At 44.2% G+C, this 21,015-nt stretch overlaps 2 protein-coding genes across 2 annotated transcripts in view; one reads left to right on the top strand and one right to left on the bottom strand.

Annotated features, from left to right (window-relative positions):
- The window catches only part of T265_05426 (hypothetical protein), a gene marked incomplete at both ends in the record, with an annotated part of 83,897 nt that overhangs the window by 50,926 nt on the left and 11,956 nt on the right, over positions 1 to 21,015 (top strand). Inside the window, 5 exons of the mRNA XM_009170433.1 lie at positions 3,759 to 3,974; positions 4,292 to 4,507; positions 5,035 to 5,223; positions 17,797 to 17,999; positions 18,982 to 19,133. Coding sequence (XP_009168697.1) covers positions 3,759 to 3,974; positions 4,292 to 4,507; positions 5,035 to 5,223; positions 17,797 to 17,999; positions 18,982 to 19,133 — 976 coding nt within the window. The remainder of the gene's footprint in view (positions 1 to 3,758; positions 3,975 to 4,291; positions 4,508 to 5,034; positions 5,224 to 17,796; positions 18,000 to 18,981; positions 19,134 to 21,015) is intronic.
- T265_05425 (hypothetical protein) lies at positions 3,277 to 7,106 on the bottom strand (the record flags this gene model as incomplete). The annotated part of the gene is made up of 2 exons (XM_009170432.1): positions 3,277 to 3,443; positions 7,061 to 7,106. The coding sequence occupies 2 exons, from the start codon at positions 7,104 to 7,106 to the stop codon at positions 3,277 to 3,279; spliced, it is 213 nt and encodes a 70-aa protein (XP_009168696.1).

Below are 21,015 nucleotides of genomic sequence, written 5' to 3'. Positions count from 1 at the left end.
TGTGGTTGACCTGAATTTAGTGAGGTGGCAGACCGAAACACATTTGGCATAAGCATGGGCGATCTAACCGCCTCGTGGTCAGCCCGGCTGCTGTTGTCTAAACCTGATGGTATCCAAAAAACCAACGTCAGTCTTACCCATTGACGGACATCCCCTATTTTCCGAAAACTTGTGGTTTTAATTCAAAAATCGATGGTAGTAGACAAGGAGTAAATTCATGAAAAATGAGTCCATTTTGTTAGCAAACCATTCATTTGTAAAAAAAAACGGGTCCTACAGTTTGATGTCTTTGGATGCGGCTTCACACAAATTCATAACTAATTTTGTTTCCAAATCGCGAGGTTGTAAAATAACTATCCCATATGAACGCTTTAAATCGCGTTTAATGATGTGTTGATCGATGTTGGTTTGATAGATTACCAGTCCTCATTTTATTGATCAATAATCTCAAACGGAACTGAAGAGCTGCCACTCAAGGGCGACTTTTTTCTTTAAAATTGGTAATTTAGGCTTCAAATCACCCAAAAGTGGAGTTATCATGCAGCCCGAATCGTAATGCGTCTGCGTGTGCAAAGAGTACAACCCCTGGAACACAAAAAACAGTTCTGTGTAATATCTCATCTTTACACTGTATCTATCCATTCACCTATAAATACAGAACTGGGTTGCCTAATAAGACCGCTGGACTGAGAAACGTTCAATTTCCGCCACCATCAACTCCCATATATGTCCTCAAACTTGAACACATCGTCTATATTAACTCAACATCCCGCGCTTCTAACGGATTGGATCAAATTGTCAATACTGAGTTTCGTTCAGGCTCTATTGACTGCTCGCTATGAACCATCCTTTTGTTCCCAGAGGTGCGTGGTAGCCATGTCATGCCTTCCCCTTTTTTGTACGCCAGACTTATAAGCGGTCTGCTTAGCCGCATTTGTCCACACTTTTTTGTGGCGACTGTGTTGCGACCGATGAGAACCCGAACGAACTTGAGGGAATGTGTGGCCCGTTGTATAGGTGTTGAAAATGGTACGATCTCCCGCCCATAGTTGGTCTACCAGACCGGGTTGACCAGAACCACTGGAACTGTTTTGTTCGGTCGAGCTTTCAAAAGACCTGTAGTCCACATCACACCAAATTGACTTAATTCAGCTATGGAACAACCATTGCGGTAGCACGTTGTCCATTATTTAACTTGATGTTATTGAAGTTCGATTGCACTGCCTGGTTCTTTCAACTGTGAATGCCCAAACAGTTTAGCTCCTGTGGCGCCGACTGGGGGGCGGATGTGGACTTTTGCGCGCTTCATGTTTGCCAGCCTCCGATCTTTGTGACACTCACTGTACACAAAAGCTTATAACTACCAATAAGTACCTAATCTTTTTTCAGCTCACTTAAACTTAGTAAATGAAGTCGACTAATGTTTGTAAACAACTTTTCTCACAGCTGTTGTTGCGTTAGAAATAAAATTAAGTTGATTTCCAGGTCAAACTCATAGCTGAGGTCAGTTGTATTTCCAGTAAGTCCACTGTTTTATCAGTCACTCGCAATCTTTGGTGAAACATCATACTGGATAGTCTTTCGCCACCATCGCTATTCTACTTACAGTGGGTCAGTAGTACGTACTCTCTCTCGGAGTTTCGGTGGAACATTCCATCGAAGAAAGCGAAATTTTGGCAAAATCAACCACAGCAGCTTGTTTTTTTTCAGGAAGGTTCCTTCCAGTCATTTGAAAATACATCAGGCTATCTCGATCGATCTCATAGATGCCTCGAGGCGTGTTTTCACGCCCTGATCCGAATTTAGACCGCAATCTTTTGCGGCGCTGAACAAAACTGGGTGTCACATATTTTCAGCGGTAGTTCTTTTGTGAGCCAAAATTCGTGCAAAAAAGATTAAATTCATGTTGATATTCTGACCAAGGTCGATACGTACGATTGGTCAAATGAGAAACAACTCATTGATTCTGCCGCGTATATTAATCTTTTCAAGTGGACCAAACTAAATGACAGCACGTTTTTGTATGCTAAAATAAACAGCTGACTATGATGTCACTTCATAGTATTGCTTCCATCATAGGTGCAACCAGTTTTGTCTTGAAGAAGGGCTTACTGAACATTGTTGGTTGCAAGACAGATTGAAGAGGTCGCCCAGTCATCCAAGGGTCAGACGTGTTTCAGATTGAGATAGAGTGAAAGAACTTTTCAGTGATTAGTGAAGGGCTAAAGCCCGATCATTCACCTCTGATCAGTGATTTACTTCCATCCCTAAGTGTGACTTTCGCCCATTCTCCGTGTAGGTGAAGTTCACAAGTGTGCTTGAACCATGTCGTTTGGCTGGATCAAGATACGATGTGAATAGGGCAGTTGGGATTACCGTCGCCACACTGCACGGGCAGCAAACAGACGAGACAGTGTTGAATTCCACAGCGTCAGTAGAACTGAACTACGCTTTCTGATGTAGTTAACGTAAAAACAAAGTTGAATGAATGAATTGCTTCATAATCAAATGTCCTAGCTGTTAAAATTAATAAGACTGATTAGGTTCATTTTCTGGGCTGCAAGGATTAATCTCTCAATGTCATCGATAGTGAACGTAAACACAAAGCTGAATGAGTGAATTACTTCATAATCAAATGTTCTAGCTGTTAAACTTAATAAGACCGATTAGGTTCATTCTCTGAGCTGCAAGGATTAATCTCTCAATGTCATCGATGGTTGTTTTTTCGGAGGAATCGCTCTACTTACCAATATGGGTTACACCGAATACATCAAGCTTCATTGATTCACGAAAATGTCCCGAAAACTGAGGAGTCAGAAGAGGCGTAAGGCTGGAAATGTTGTGGGATATAGGTAACTTGGATGCACTGCTTGGTTTTTGGTCTGTTCGCCGAGCTTGGCAGTTGGATTGCAAACGTTTCATCACCAATCGAGGTGACATCGTCAGTGTAGGGTTGGGTGGGTGAATTCCTCCGCTTCTGGCTGTGATTATATAGCATCCAAACAGTATCTGGTAGTTCTGGAAACTGTCTTCGCGTAGTTTGATTGGCCTTCTGTGAATCTGACGTGATCTCAATCTCCTGTGTCTGATTGGTTCGTTGGGCACATTCCATTCGGCAGTTCTGTGTGTGGTTGTTCTCTTGTGATTCGGCCGTTTTTCTTCGTGCTTTGTTGTGTGAGTTTGTTCCCTTGGTTAATTGGTTCAGCGGCCTTCAGTTTTTAGTGATTGTCTTCCTTTGATCCAGTTAGCCGGTTGGTTGTCGTTAGGTTTCTTGGCTCAGAGTCCCGTGACTGTGTGGTTGCTTTGCTCGTAACAGCTGATAGGCAGGGTCAATGTCGATGTGTTTATTGGTCGATTTTTTGTGTACAGTACCACGCCTCGGCAAATTCTCGCTCCCGTTATATTCCTACTCGAGCCCGTATTTGAACACTGTCCCAATTGAACTTGTGAAGGACACAAGAATTCACCCACTCAACCCTGCACTGACGGTGTTACCTCGATTAGTGACGAAACGTTTGCAATCCACCTACGAAGCTCGGTGAACAGACCAACAACCTAGGCGTGAGGATGTCCATCCAAGACGAGAAACGGCTAGTATCCAGTATCTTTTTGCCGGTTTCGGAACACTGTTGCCGTTGCATCTATAGTTTGCTTGCGCTTCAGCCCGTTAGATTGGTTTGTGCATGCTCCAGTGATGAATGCTCGTTTGAATTTCATGTCAGTTCACAATTCTTCTAACCAATCATTGACATTTTCAGGAAGAAACCGTCCCACGTGTGATTCATACCACAATCAATCGACGCACGCCACTACGGTCGGCGCGACTTGGGTCGGTCCCACCGGTACCGGTCAGTCACACCTATCGCCCGGTTTACTACGCATCTGAGGTCGGTTTGCCACCGGTGGTACCAGGACGGACTTATTACCGCACAAATCGTTATATAACGGAAACGCCTTACTATTTGACGTCTTATGTGAGTTTTTGGTTTCTGTGGAAACTTTTCAGGGCTCATTAACTTCCTAGCTTCATCTGGCTTTAAGCTTGATTATGTGGTTTCAGCGCTGTTAGTGAACCTACGACCAACAACCTAGGCGTGAGGCTGTCCATCCAAGACGAGAAACGGCTAGTATCCAGTATCTTTTTGCCGGTTTCGGAACACTGTTGCCGTTGCATCTATAGTTTGCTTGCGCTTCAGCCCGTTAGATTGGTTTGTGCATGCTCCAGTGATGAATGCTCGTTTGAATTTCATGTCAGTTCACAATTCTTCTAACCAATCATTGACATTTTCAGGAAGAAACCGTCCCACGTGTGATTCATACCACAATCAATCGACGCACGCCACTACGGTCGGCGCGACTTGGGTCGGTCCCACCGGTACCGGTCAGTCACACCTATCGCCCGGTTTACTACGCATCTGAGGTCGGTTTGCCACCGGTGGTACCAGGACGGACTTATTACCGCACAAATCGTTATATAACGGAAACGCCTTACTATTTGACGTCTTATGTGAGTTTTTGGTTTCTGTGGAAACTTTTCAAAGCTTATTAACTTCCTAGCTTCATCTGGCTTTAAGCCTGATTATGTGGTTTCAGCGCTGTTAGTGAACCTACCGTGCAAGTATTCGGTTCGTCGGTGTCGAGGCGTGGAAAAGGAGGCGATATGCAAACAACCATGGATGATAGCAAACAGCAGTCTAATAAACTGACAGAATTTTATACGACCTTGATGAAACAAGTTGACTGACTTCTTAGAAGCCAATAGTAGCAGGCGTTGACGAGCCCATTCCGATTGGCTGATTGCCACTTTGATTTGATTGGAGAATAGCCGCGAGCCGAATAGTACGCTGGTGGTCAAAAGCTGACCAATTCCTACTCGGCAAAGCCTGTTCTGCAGTTGAGTTTGTTCGAACTTGGGATACATACTCAATGCTTAGACCGGGAGAGAGCGCATGGTGTGTTCAAGCAATTGGTTTTTAACCCGTTTGCCCTATTAATGTGGTTTTCAACTAGTTTTAACGTCATTCCCCTTCTCAGACCACGCGAACGGCGGAACCAAGTCGCCCGATTTTGACAACGCACTATGCTTCTTCGCCGGCACCAATCACTCAGAGGTACACGTATTACTATCCGTCAGTGATAACCGGAAAACTGCAAACACCCTATCGTATGGGATCCCAAACGAGTTTGAGCGCTGAAGTTGAACGTGAACGTCGTCGGATCGGGGTAAGAAGGCATATATCGTTGTGAATTGTGGTGACACAGTTCTATGTCGTATCACACTTCATTTGCACACTACCTTTCCCACGCAGCTGGAGAACATCCTTGAATGTCTAGCATTTACCCTGTTGAACACCATCCGCCAACTAAATCTCGTATTAATTTTATAAATGCATCACCACGTAGTCAGCTAGTGGTTTGGTGGATAGATGCAATATACCACTTGGTGGACTTCAAGCCCTGATAAGTGTGCGTTCATGTGTTTTAAAACTGAGACCGACCCTCGGTTACTATTGGCTACATATTTTTGCGATCTTATTGGTTGCTTCTGGTTCAGAGCCAACGGACCAACCAGCGTAATTCACCGCATCAACAACCAGTCATAATCGAGTTTCAGTCTTGACTGCCAGAACATGTGTGAACACATGCTCTCTCGCGATGAACACATATCAACTGATATGCGCACTGGGTTACTATAAAAACCCACTTGATCTACGCTGGTAACGAAGCTAAGTCAGGTGACATTGCTGAGCCTTTGGTCTGAAATAAATTTTGAGAGAAATGTCACACATTTGTATATAGCTCTATACTAAGTGCCCTCCACTTTTCATGGATTTAAACCCCCGTTACCTGATGCGTGCGCCACTTAAACGGGGGAGCGTGTGAATTGATCACTCTCTCTGTGTGTGAATATGTAATCCGAAACGACCACTTCGAAGGGGGAACTCACCTTGACTTGGTCTTGTTAGGGTAGGGCATACTTTTGCGAATCTCTGAAAGAGCGTGAAAGAGAAGGTCTTTGAGGTAACTGAATCCTCGGTCATTTATTTGCGCCGTTTTGTCATGGTTCTTAGAATCTAGTATCATAGTACAGTAGCTGTTACTCCAATTCGAGTGCTTTTATAAAACATGCTAGAATTGGGGGATTGCTTCTGTGTAGAGAAATCTGGTCACTTCACGATATCCATAATGAACCATTGGATGAGTCAACCATACTCGGTAATTACAGGGGATCGGTTATTCAGGAGGTGCAACTTTCATAGGAAATCCACCACACGCTACTCCTCTGGCCAGTTGTTCTTCTGGAGACCAGCGTTTGCCCAGCATAGAAAACGACTGAAATTAGACTAGTCCGTTTGTTGTCGTCTCAGTGGGACGCTGTTGTAACGAGAAGACTAGTTGCCGGATCGGCGGCTCATTCTTACCAGTCAGAAAGGCAAATGACAAGGCCGTTTGAATACGGGTACGTAGCTTCGGATACCAGCTGCGCTCATTGGGCCTCCTATTCCGAATATGCATCGTTTTTGTCTCCAAACCCTGCTGCTCAGTGAAGCATTGGATTTCGTATTCTTTCAATTTCTCCCGATGTTCTTCACAAACTCCCAGTACGGAACAATGTCATTACGATGCGTGACGCAGAATTTCTGAGCCAGTTTTTGGTTGACTACGGCGCTTCTCAGTTCATCTTATAAACCGATTTACCTGCAGCCAACGGCAGCCGTTTGCCCGTCTGATGGTGCCTCTAGCCCCAAAACAATGTGACCATACTGGCTTTTTGGTAGAATTTCTGGCCAGTTTTTGGTTGACTACGGCGCTTCTCAGTATATACCTTCGTTCATCTTATAAACCGATTTACCTGCAGCCAACGGCAGCCGTTTGCCCGTCTGATGGTGCCTCTAGCCCCAAAACAATGTGACCATACTGGCTTTTTGGTTGTTGATCACGTGGATGTTGATCTGTTCACCGAGTTTGGCAACTGGCTTGCAACCGTTACCCCAATGTTGGAATAACCAATCAATACAAAGGAACGCGGATCACAGCGTAACAAAGATCGCTAACGGACCAATAGATTCACTGCGCACCGATAATGTCTCCTCGTACAGTGACATGTTTGCGAATCAATTGCCAAGCTCGGTGAACAGATCAGAAGCCACCTGATCAACAACCAACAAACTCATCCGAGCTACCGGTATTTCAACACATTTCCGACCATACTGGTTTGGACGCAGCTGCTTTGTTTGCCGACATGTTCGCCACGATGACCATTTGTATCTTAAAAACGCTGATCACTGCGGATGAACCGAAGGGAAAACATACTCCAAAGCATTCTCTGCGTCGAGGCCCCCATACGTGTTACGCTCAATCTGGTTGCATATTTTAGCTGACAGCGGTTTACTGAACTGGGCAAATTTTCAAGGTCACCAGATACCTCAAATCGAAATTTCGTTTACCCATATTATTTACATTATGCATGAGTGTGCAAGAACTCGAAATCAAGGTGATGCACTCTTCTGATGTTCTGATGTGGAAAAGGCTTTTCACTGTATTCAGATGTAGATTGCTAAACTTGAATACCCGTATAAAAATTAGCTACAAGGTCGGTTAGTGGTCCGAGCTACCAAAGCAATATCAGGAATGGTTTTCCCTGTTGAATCATCCTCCGACGCTGAATCACGTCTACGATGATGCACATAAAATATTTCAGTAGTATGTGAACATATCCTAACTTCACTGAGGCAAGTTGTAACAAAGCGCCATAACGGATCGAAGAGCCTGCGAAAATCTGTAACTCTTTTCAGCACCATCTAGCGTTTGGGGCAATCATCAGTACGCCTCGGGAAGATACCAAGTGATTGGCCGTCAGCTAGCTTGTCAAGATTCAGATGTCAAACTGGGCCACTGAATTTACAAAATACACTCATTTGCATACCAACATGGTTTCCACGAGATACTAAACTGAATCTCACGTGAATCTCCTGTTTGTAATGTTCTTAGAAAGGTTTTCAGCAACCTTGTAAGTAGTGTGCCACTTCTATACAACATATTGCTACTCTGGTGTATCGTACCAACAGAGATGATCTGATGCAGCACATTCAGTTGATGGAGAATAGCATAAGCGAGAGGCTCAGCTGTGATTACGGTGGGTCTCCCGCTAAGGGAAGCTCGGGGGCTGCGCCCACCGGATGAGCCCCATGAGGGGCAAAACTGGACATGGGCTATGGAAGGGCATCCAGGAATCCTATGAGTACTGTGTTACATTTGAATCTTAGTGTGTGAAACCGGGGTTGGGATAAGGAAACGTCACGTTTGTAAAAATAGGAGTCATGTGAACTATGTGAGTAAATGTCCTGTGGCTGAGGCGAACATCTTGTAGTGGCCTCGTTCAACACAACGAGCTACTAGTTATGAATGAGAAAATAGACCAAATTGGTTCACCAACCTCATGAATTCCGGTGGTCACGTAGGGCGGTACGCACGGTACGAACGGAAATGAGCGATCAATCTAACACGGCGCCCAATATTCACACAATGTAATTGAATTTTCGAAAACTATGACGTGGTGGACTAAAGCAATCGGGCAACTGAGCTCAGAGTACCAGTCCAAAACTTTGAGCCCCATTTAGGCACCCCGGGGTCTCAGCAATGCCAGGAAATCAGTCCATCAGACTTTTCCGCCATAGGGATGATTACTTCAGTAGACAATGAGATTTGGTGAGCTGCAAAAATGCAAACGTAGAATAAGATGGTTTCCGGTCTGAGCTCATACGCAACAAAATGCAACATTTTGACGCAAAACGTTTTACTCTACACATAAGGGTTTTGCAACCAAGACCATGGTGCGACTAAAGCCCTCGTCTAACGCTTCGGGCCTACACACGTTTTGCATTTCCGCGCAAGCCCACATGTAAGCTGAAAGGCTTTTAAATCGGTGCGCTGATTGGTGGTTTGCTCCTAAGCTGTCTTTCGACATACACTGCTGTCAGTTCGTGATGGACAGTTGCCATGGCAACCGTCGATCATATTGAGTTCTTGCAGTCATTCCGACCACACCATCGTATGCACGAAAACGTTCATGCACTTCTTTGATTATTCACAAAGCCGCTTCAAGCGGCTCAACGTTACATGTCTTCTGAATCCATTTACTCTGAAAGCCTTCGAGCACGAACACCTTTCCTCCCAGAGGACCAAGGGTCCGGCAACAAACAATCATTGCACTGCGTTGCCCCTAGTGTTCTGGTGAATGTCAGGTCGGTAACATAAGTTAGGTTCAATCGCTAGATCTCTGATGAGTCACCTGCCTCTGCTTATCCACCTAGTCCAGAAGACACTCAGCTTGATAAACAATAAACAAATAGGTGTTGACGAACTCCCGATATCGCCTTTCCCGGCTGGAGGCACATTGCTAGTTTAACAACTCAGCGACCTCTTCGCCCAAACATGAACATCAAAGTCCTTCCAGTCACTGATCCGGTCTTCAAACGGAAGCTGAAAACACACTGTTCAAACTATTGGGAATCAGTCCTAGTTCAGTTACGTCCAGGATTTTGGTGAATGTCACTCTCCGCAGACTGTCAACAACACGTCAGCTCCTGAGCCAGGAACAATAACCCAGATTTCGTAGTGGGAGTGTCTGCATTTATAAACTACTCACACAGGGAGGACTTCTGGAACGTTATCGTGTTGCATTCAAAGCCACAGAATCGACGGTTCTGTGAGGTTACCTTGTTCGGAGTGCCCGTAGAATTCATTGACATCCTCAGTGCATCATGCACCGAAACGACAGGTCAAGTTTGCATTTAAAACCAACTATCTTACTCTTCTTCATTTCAAACTAGGTTCCTTGAAGACGCTAAGCCTACCTGTTTTTGCCGAACTTCACTGGGAGCATGGGCAGTAGAGGAGTATTGGGACCCAGGAATAAAAATTTGCTGATGATACTTGTTTAGTAGTTCATATCCGACCCCTAAAATTTCATGAACCGTTACTGCCAACAAGAGGTAAAATGTTTGAGCAGGCTGGTCTAGACCTGAGCTCACGCTCTGTCTGTGAAGCAGTGGAGGACCACTACACGTACCTCAGGGGTCGGATATCTGCAGATCAAACTGTCAAAGTCACCAAAATTAGTAGAACCTTCAAGAACCTCCTTCACCTCTGCATGATGTCAGAGTATCATTGAAGAGTCGCGTTTACAATGCATCAGTTTGTTCAGCTGTTATATGCGCATGTGAAACACGACCTCTCAGAAATGAAGGGTCCAAACGACTCACCGTTTCCTACCATTATCTCCTAGGAAGCAAATGGTGGCGCGACTTTTAGCCGAAATCGGGAAGTGGTACATAAATTCGGCGACGTGTCATTGTCATAGAAACTACGAACAGGCGGATATCGTAGAACATTATCAACTCCGATAGTGTGTTTACAACTTACTGACATTGTTTAGCACTTTAATTGAGGTAGTAAAACCAAAGAATCAATCGCTTCATTCCTCGATGAAGCTTGGTTTTTCAAAGCTTAGTTTAGTAATGTTACATTGCGCTGAAAACGTATCTAGATCCACCAAAATTTCATTCAACAGCGGATAGTCAATGAAATTCATCCGTTTAACTACTGCTCTATTGTAAGTAGTATATAATGAGCCGACTTGCAACTGCCTTCCGGACCGCGAGCAAATTTCGTTTTCAAATTGTCCTTAAGGAAGTTTTTAGTGAATTTTGAAGAGCTTTCACAAACGCAACGCATTAGTTATTCAATCGGCGAATTGCTGAGGGGCTGGCATGAATTACCACAGCTGAAGTTGAAATGCAGCTAAACAAAGAAAAGCTACGTTTCAAAGGAAAAAAATTTTTCACCCGGCATCTGACAGTTTTCGGGGAAATTTTTCCGCTAACCAAACTTGATCGCAAACTTTCTGTTCAGTGAAGTTTTCGCTGGCAGGCAACGTTTTTCCCAGATATTTAATACTTTTCCAAAAATCATTCGAGCACCTATGTGTAGAAGCCCAAGATCATCTTAACCCATGATTACTTCAACTGACGGCATTTTCAAAAAGATCGGTAGCTGAAGAAAAACAAAATATTTCCATTCAAAGTTTCCTAAAATATAGACTGTTAGAGATCTTTTTCCGGAAGAAATTCCTGTTCAAAAAACTGCAGGATTGATCAAACAAACTCACGTAATATCTCAAGTCCTTCCGATTGGCAACTGCACAAGACTACGTAACATCGAGGTGTGTACTGTGGCATCACTGGACCGCTAGTTCATACCAAACCCTAGTGGGTTAGAAAAAGATAGCGTTAAGTTAAATAACTATTCTCTACTTCTCAGTCGACAACGTAGCCATGCTAGCCCAAGCTCAGTGTAGCCCTTGGTGACATTATCATCCACCCATCGAGAAAGGTAACCACCAAAGCATGAAGCCACAACGAAGCTCGAGTGACTCTCATAGTTGGATCACAAGAGCTTTGCGTGTTTTGGTTATCAGGGCGCCAACATGCAGAGAGTGAACTTTTACGGAAAAATCTAAGGGTTCACGAAGGATGCACTTTGGACGTCTTGAGATTTCTCACCTAAATGTCTTATTGAAATGTGACAATTTGGTTGGTTTATCCTGAAGACCAGTACTTCTACCACTGTAATCCTAACTTCGTGAACTCAAAAGAATTAAAAGAAACACCAATATGAAATTCGACCACGAACCAGTAAGGGGATTCATTATCTAAGCGACGAGTCTATGTTTCTGTCTGTAATCTCCATGTGCGCAAATCTTTTTTAGGCTACGGGAACGGGAAACCAGGACAGGAAGAATCTTGGGGTAAAAATTCATGGGGCATGGTTCTATTATGTTCGTGCTCAATCTGTGGCACGTTTGGTCAAAACAGATAGTGCGGAATAAATAACACGTGACTGGTTGATGCATATGTATATTCAATACGCATGTCCTATGCACACCGTATCTGACGGAACTTTCAGTTAGCTTACTTTTGTGGATACATGGCGACAAATTTCTGTTTCGGGATGGTGCTTATCGGCTTGTTCAGGTTACGGCCAGGCACAGAAACGTTTGCTTACATTATAAATTCATTAGGTATTAGTGGATCTTGGTTGTGGAATGATGCCTCTTCGATGCCATCGGTTTTTTGTTGTGGACATCTCAGGCGACTTGGGCTCACTGTCTCCAATTAAATTTATCTACTAACAAGTTGAAAGTAGCACACTTTTATGACGGAAGTGGCTGTCGGCTCAGAGGTGCTGATCGTGTGTGACTATGAAATACTATTAAAAAACATCCAACCTAATAAGTGATATTCGAGTCGACTGCATTAATGGTGCATTCCAATCCCACATCTGCAAGAAATACGGCATAATCTAATAAACAGCTGCAGTGCGGTCGGGAACGTACTCAATTTGATGAGAACCTGCTGGTCGTACGTCGTTATTCTAGCACCCAAATAGATATTGTGATTGAAGCTTTGAACCTTGATTCCTTCGCCGCTGAAAGGAAGCTTTTCAGTCTTTGTCTAGTGACGGCTACTTGTAGTCAATTAGATGATTCCAAAATAAGGTGTGAGTGTGCCGGCACCTGTAGTGATACTACATGCACCTTTTGGATGAACGTCAACCGTCCAGTGGATCTCTTATACATCGAAGCTACCCAATAGAGCAAGCCACTTTAGTTGATCCAACCATGCCTATCGCTCTTACAACTTTCATTTCTCCGGAAAAAGTGTTCAAACTGGTGTGGAACTTCTGGCATCAGTCAATGGCAAATGGGTCACAGGCTATTCCCAAAATATACGTCATTCAGCCGGGATTCAGTTGGGTTTCTCGTTGAAACAAAATTATCGTACAAATGAGTTAGCTGCGCTAATCGCGTATGATTTTTTTGAAACAGAGTATAGTGTCGACTGGAACTGAGAGGTCACGTCTGCTTGATAGTAAGGACGAAACCATTGGGGTGGGGGAGTCGACAGTTTTCACCAACCTTATTAGTTATGAGTTCCGGCAAGACGGCAGTCGTGGAGATCCTGTAAGGCTTTTCGAAAATTTACACATACACTACACAAACCGTCAATTTCCTGGTAACTAAAGAAAACTTTCAACAGATGGGTTAAACAAAGCGTTGGTAATAGTAATGGAATACCAGACTGTAAATCCACCAGAGTTTTAAGTTAACCGGCAAACTCAAACCATTTCCCCTCATGGAATGATCGACGTCAACTGGCCCTTCTAAAGACTGTACACACAAGGATTCAGTTCTGGTACTGATTTGGAACACCTTGAAGCCAAGTTTGCTTTGAAACTTCTCGATTCAAAGTTTAGGTGGACATCATAGACAGCATTGGCTGACATGACAAAGTAGGGTTGGTATTTAACCGCGCACTGGCATTTCAGGGAGTGTGTTAACAGCAGAAGCCAACTTCTGCGACCGCGGTTAAAGCCTCTGAGTCCCGATGAATCCTGATTGATTTTTCTCTCCTCAGCTCACTTTACAGAGGTATCTAGGCAACCGTATTCGGAGAATTAAGGCTTTCCAACGATGCCACTGGTACTGAACTGTCGAGTTACCGGAAGGGTGAACACGGAATACGCACTTTGCATGTAGCCTCAACCCTTGCCCACCTAACAACCTTGTTCGATTTCAGAATAAACCTCCCCTGGCGTTAGTGATGCCCAAAAGCATTTCGCCTCCTACCAGGGTATTAAGGAGCATGGGTGGCTTCACGCAGGTGGAGACAGTCATCCGTATCAAAGTTTCACCTACCACCGAGGGTGAGATTCGTTAGCTTTGCCAATGTTAGTTCATAATCTGGTGTCATCTACGTTTTCAAGATCAGCAGTCGAAAGATGATTGATCTGTACTGAACAGACGAATGACAGTTGGGTCTCGTCACGGTGGTTTTGGCAGATGTATATATCATTCTCACACTGCACACATGGACGATTCCAAAAGCTGAAAAACATTACGTTTTAGTGCCGATAACCAATTTGAAGACGCAACGTACTTGTATTGGATTACGCAATACTTCTCTGTACACGAAGTGGAACGATTCGTGAGAACCCAAGAAAATTCGTGGCGTCTATCTGTTGTGAATAGTTTGTTGATACGACTTCTAACTGATCGAAATACACTGCATGCGCAGGTCTTACACAACTCTCTGAGAGAAGCGGTACTCCTATTTACTGTCGTGTTACCTATTCCGAAGATGGTCACTTGATTGATGAGGTGGAACTTTTTCCGAGTAGAATGGAGCGAAAACTGCGGTGGATGGTGTGAAGTTGATAGGCGAGCTTTGAAAACATCAGAGAGGGGTAACAGCAACATTCTCTACGTGGCACGTTTTCCCTAATGCCATCTCGCATTCTGTTACTGGTTCACACTATATGCGATGCTCCTTTGTCTAGCCCCATATGCTAACATGCAGCCAATATGGACAGGGGAGTGAAGCCCTCTTTTAGCCTTATTGTCCGGTTAAGGTGTAACAGTGATACTACTGGTGGGGAGGCATGCGAGTAGTATCCCTGTGGAGTTATTTATTAGAAAATGCCAACTGACCGGTTACAGACTTTTGGACAGGGAAGCAAAACTCTCGTTTGCATCTTACTTGCAAAAACTGGATATCCATCTTCTCCTGAACGCGTCTTCTTGAACTTTTCTGGATATTCATTGCTCAAATCCAAGCAAGTGTTACAAAGCGGCTCCACAAATTCCGCAACACAGGTGCTAGCTGGCAGGTTGAAGATATCACTGAGAGATATCACTGCTTCGCAACTGCCAGACTCAGAGCAAATCACATGGGACAGTTTGCCGAACTTCGTGGTATCATGGGCACCCCACATGAGCTTCCATTCCACAGGGCATATATGCAAGTTCGCGGGTCAGTTCAGCCTCACTGTTCCGGTCGGGACTGGTATTCGCCAGGCATTCCCAAAGAGTATTTTTTCTACCCTATATTTAGTAGTACTTAACGACCCTTACTACTGAAATGACTTAGACACATATCTCACGTAGTGTCACGGACGATTCCGGATGTAATTTCATTGATAAGTTTCAAAAAATACATCCTGGATGCTTGAAATAAGACATACACTTTTCTGGTACAAATGAGATGAATTTCCAAGCGATATCGAACCTGAGCGTGCGTCATGTCTCAGGAGTTTCCAGTTACTGACTGTTTTTCCCCGAAATCAGAATAGCTGGGCTGGTGTCATGTGTATCAAGTCGGCTGGCACTCGGCTTCGTTGACCGCACCGCAATAACACCAAATATACTAAATACACCAACACTGGAACCTAGTCTTACTTAGTCCATGTTTTGCACATACAACCCAGGAAAAGAGTTGATAAGAACAAGAACATCAATAAGGAAGGATAAACTGATACAAAAATTGACTCATGTGATTTGCATCTTACTTGCAAAAACTGGATATCCATCTTCTCCTGAACGCGTCTTCTTGAACTTTTCTGGATATTCATTGCTCAAATCCAAGCAAGTGTTACAAAGCGGCTCCACAAATTCCGCAACACAGGTGCTAGCTGGCAGGTTGAAGATATCACTGAGAGATATCACTGCTTCGCAACTGCCAGACTCAGAGCAAATCACATGGGACAGTTTGCCGAACTTCGTGGTATCATGGGCACCCCACATGAGCTTCCATTCCACAGGGCATATATGCAAGTTCGCGGGTCAGTTCAGCCTCACTGTTCCGGTCGGGACTGGTATTCGCCAGGCATTCCCAAAGAGTATTTTTTCTACCCTATATTTAGTAGTACTTAACGACCCTTACTACTGAAATGACTTAGACACATATCTCACGTAGTGTCACGGACGATTCCGGATGTAATTTCATTGATAAGTTTCAAAAAATACATCCTGGATGCTTGAAATAAGACATACACTTTTCTGGTACAAATGAGATGAATTTCCAAGCGATATCGAACCTGAGCGTGCGTCATGTCTCAGGAGTTTCCAGTTACTGACTGTTTTTCCCCGAAATCAGAATAGCTGGGCTGGTGTCATGTGTATCAAGTCGGCTGGCACTCGGCTTCGTTGACCGCACCGCAATAACACCAAATATACTAAATACACCAACACTGGAACCTAGTCTTACTTAGTCCATGTTTTGCACATACAACCCAGGAAAAGAGTTGATAAGAACAAGAACATCAATAAGGAAGGATAAACTGATACAAAAATTGACTCATGTGATATGGAATTACTAAAGCGTTGTTTACATTCAACGAAGATGAGGATTCTCGAAGCATTGTGTGATTCTATAGACCACTGAAAGCAGGTGGAAGACTTACAGCCAATTCTTGAATTGGCATCCATCATGGAATCGAGGAACCGTATATTCAAGGAAGACCAAATACGGGGCCACTCTACATAGAAGAGCGACCTTGAAATCTAAAACACATGGATAACATAACGTACAGGAACTGACATAGGGAAACCACCGACTGAACAAACACATGTAGTATGACAAAATCACCTTTAGCCGCATGACGAACCGAACCAATGGTTCAGACCAGTTTGGAGTGAGTAATTTCACGTGAAGGTTTTTTATCCTCGCTCGTCAAGTCTATTTTCTCAGTGCTTGGCTGTTCCGTAGAGTACGGACAGAACTGTGGACGCAAGGCTTGAACTTCCTTAAGTGTTTGGACCTATGGATGTCTTGAACTGCGTCGCGTTTGGACTAGAAATGTGCCTGAGTATCATGTGAATGCTGCAGTCTTAGCTGTGAGAGGAGTGTGTAAGCGAAACAAAGATGGTGACTGCCATCCGTTTGCTGATTGGTCTCTTCCATCGCACTACGCCGACGAATACTTCGCAGAATAAGTAATTCCACATGGATTTTGTGCTAAGTTTCATCTATATCCACCTAAACGCCTTCCAGAGGGTGAACAAAAGGAGGAACTTCTGAAGCCATCAGTATGCTCAACTTGTGGTCCATGAACATCCGTTTAACTATGCACGACTGAACAGTTGAGCTCAATGAGAACATAGATGGCGCTTTTATTGCAGATGTGGTTTTACGGCGTGTCACGTTTTCATCGGTGACAAACACAAAACTTTGTCAAACTCTCGTTCTCTTGGTGATGTATCTGCAGTCGGTTACATGCGGAACCCTACAGTTTCTGAACTGGGAAAATGCAAGACTACTGACGAATGAATCAAACGTGACACACGTGACACGGGTAAAAATCAGTTTTTTGTTGAGGCCGTTTCGGATCCTGGAGGGCAATTCCCCCCTGTGCAGAACCGTCATTGTAATTGACTCAAATTGGCGACCGTGAGCATTGAAAATTTGAGTTCTTGAAGCTCGAAAGTCTTCCGCCGCTGGCAGAGGCAAAACTTCCTCTTGGTAGATTAATTATGCTAATTTCTTGATCAGATCGCAAGCACACGCAATGTAAATGCGCTTTAATCAACGCGGTTGGATTGACATGACATTTGGTAGGGATATGTTTCTTGATGCGATGGCCCACCAATGACATCTCTTAATAACCCTAGTAACTGTCTCGCCTGTATTCTGGTGCATGTTCTCTTGGGCATCATTCACCAAATCGAATGCTTCAAGTACTCAGTCCAGTTTTGTATCTGATCAGAGTTGGGATGGGCTGGTCGCGATGCCCACTGTATCCTCATCGCATGCGAACATTTTTGATTTTCGAGGTCACCTTCATTCCACCCACTTTTCTGATACACATCGCATACATGTGCGTGCATTCTGGAACGCACATCTACATTCCTTGTCTGTTTGTGTCTGTGTGCCTGCCACATCAACTATGATTCCGTAGCGCCGCATGGATGATGATCTGCTGGAATACAAATTGCCTCCACCGGAATACTACAGGGAGATGCGTGGCTCGCTTCGCAATTTGCAAGGAAAAATGGACGAACACCGAAGACTGTTGGACCGGTATTCGGGTATCGATATGGCAGCGGCCCCGACATCGGTGGAGGATCGTATCGAATCAAAGTATCAGCAGTTGGCTAGCCGGTGAGTTTCTCACGTTCAAACTCATGATACGCGTGTGCTCGTGTGTGTGTGTGTGTACCTGTGCAACCTATCCACATTCATTGGTCTGTTTGTACAATTCATGACTCCATTGGTACTAGCGTTTCCTTGTTTCCAACTGAACGTCTATGAAAAGCGAGAGGTTCAACCGAGGACAAGCACACTGGGTAACTGTGTGTTAATTCACGCTGATATCACTATCGTTTGAACAATCGCCCTCCTATCATGGTGCAATCATTCTGATGAGTCTTCACCGATGGGGGGGGGGGGCACTGGACTCAAGTTTGCTCTTATTGGAGCTCGTCAGTAGTGCATATCGATTGACCGTGCCAGGGTTTGAACTCCGCGCATCTGACTTGCGAAGCAAGCGTATTACTCCACTGGATGCATCTGAATGTTTACATGTGAACAGATGAATATCTTCGTGTTTGAGTGGTGTGAGCGGAAAACCCGAGGCCTTGAACGACAAACTTGGTTGTGACGCATTGGATTGACCTACCACTCAATAATTCTTGGGCAGCGTCACAAACGTTTAGAAATAACTGGACAGCTCTTGTTTCAGGTGTTGATGGTTGCGGGATTTTGTGGAACTCGTACCAACATGACTTCATCCTGGCGCAATAATTCTGGCGAGTCCACATCAAACAGGAGTGTATGCACTGGACTCAAGTTCCAATCTTACTGGAGCCCATCAGCAGTCATAACTGTCGACCACCAGCTGGAATCGGTTTGCGTCATCGAGCGCCCAAGCCATTTGGGTGCAGAATTGTGCCTAAAAATCAGGATAGGGCATTTAATGTTTCAACCTTCTCCCGACTGTTCGGAGGACCCGAGGGGTGTATTTCTTCTGGGCTGAATCTTTTAACATGCATTGTGGCGATAAGAACGGAAGGGTTTCAAGAAACTCTAATACTTACTGCTCACCATGGGAATTTCTAGCGAACAGGCAGTACTGTAAAATCAGCCAATTTCAGTTAATTGGAACGATCAATGCAGCGTTGAAGAGAATAATGAAGCAAGCTAGTGGATTGAAATTAATCGATAACACCAATCCTTGGGCCAACGGAGAATCATTCCCTCAGTTTTTGGTGATATTTTACGGACAAATAAGTCTATGTAAGTCCGAGGCGCATTTGATTCGGTTGATCCGTCTGTTCTTATTGACGCGCTTCCCCCGGAATTTTGTAAACACAATTCGTTCTTTGTATTCTCAGAATTCCGGACGTGTGAGAGTGCACGAAGAGCTCTCCAAAAGCTTCCGCACACAAAGCGGTGTCCGTCAGGGATGCCCACTCTCTCCATCCCTTTTTAACTTCGTGATCGATGAAATAATGAGACGAACGCTGAAGGCGCAGGTCTTTTTGGATGAACTGACCAAAGTCATCCCATCCTTTTGTATGCCCTTTGCACCTACAAATTGTAAGGTCATGTTCGTGGACTGCAGTCACTGAACACGCCACTTACAATCCAGGGAGAGGTGCTGAAAGTTGTGAAGCGTTTCACCTATTTTGGAAATTGTTTTCTTTCTGATTGTAGTGTGACAGATGAGGTGAATGCACGAAAATGCAAGCCTCAGGCCGTGTTTGCTAATTTAAGACACCTATGGTGCCAAAGTGGTTTATCCTTGAATCTCAAAGGACGTGTGTGTCAACCTACATTACAGGCTGTTTTGTTGTATGGCTGTGAGACTTGGCCTATTCGAGCAGCGGAATTGAGACGTCTACAGGTGTTCGACAATCGTTGTCTCAGAACCATAGCTCGTGTGGGTTGGTGTCAGTGATAGTGAGTTGTTTAGAACATCTCACGCGGTTTCCATCCAAGAAGTCGACACACGAGGATGACCAGCTCGCCTGTATAATCAAAGAGGAGCGCACAAAAGCTTTAAGATTCTATATAATCCGCAGAATTCATGATACAGGGACAAATATCCTCACTACTTTAAAAAAATATTAAAATCGTGGGGAGAGACGATAATGTAAATAGTCAAAGTCCTTCACCAAGTATTTCTTTGAGTCCATAGGTAATCTGGTCTGTGACTGGTAAATTGCCTCAAAATGTATGTTGGGATGAAACTTCACGATCATCACATCGTAATGGAATTCACTCCAAAGATGATGCATGTACACACAGGAATGAACACTCCATCTTAGGAGTATACTGGATACGGAACACGTGACAACGACCCCGATGGGTTAACTATCGATTACAACAATATGACTGTTGTTTGAATCAAGTACATCCACACCGTATTCAATACAAACAAAACCGAGGGGGGTCGAGCATACCGCTTGACGTGCAGATCGTTCCACCAGCAACCAAACAGCACCACACCTACTCTGACACTTCATTCACGCCCTATCATATTTTGTACATATATCATTAATTGTGTTTCAGGAGCATTTAAAAATACATGCCCGTTCGCGGAAGATCTGCTGACCTGATATTATCGAAGACACTTTGGACTGTTCATCATATCCACGTTCATTTTCTGGTTTTAAGTGAATGCCTACTTACTATTTCCAACAGAAGGCCTGTAAATCTACATCAGAACAGTGTGAAGGAGGAACGCGTATGACCTATCGTTTTCTAAAACTGCCACGAGTTGAACAGCAGGCTTCATGCCATCTGGCCAAAGCTTCCGAAATTTCGCGAATTCCTCCCGCAAACTGGACCAGAGTTGTCATTTTTGGACGTCACTTGAGTCAGTTTTATCTGCTACCTTCACATGCTAGGCAAGTAGATGTCACCTCACATTCGCCCGCTCTTGTAATATAATTCACATACGGCATCGCAATTCGGTATTGCTTAACTGTGGATTGCTTTTTCCCCTAAAAGAAATTCTTCCCCCAGTCAAAGTTCAACATAAAACGTTTCTCAACCATCCTATCCGCATATCTTTTCTGATGTCCGACTTGCCATACGATATTTTATTACAAATATTAAACTTATCCCTACTCGGAACGCTGGTATTTTCCGCATTCTCCATAAGTTGCAGCTT

This window comes from Opisthorchis viverrini, assembly GCF_000715545.1.
Source record: "Opisthorchis viverrini unplaced genomic scaffold opera_v5_103, whole genome shotgun sequence".
Taxonomy (NCBI): domain Eukaryota; kingdom Metazoa; phylum Platyhelminthes; class Trematoda; order Opisthorchiida; family Opisthorchiidae; genus Opisthorchis; species Opisthorchis viverrini.
This window is presented reverse-complemented; position numbering and strand designations above follow the sequence as displayed.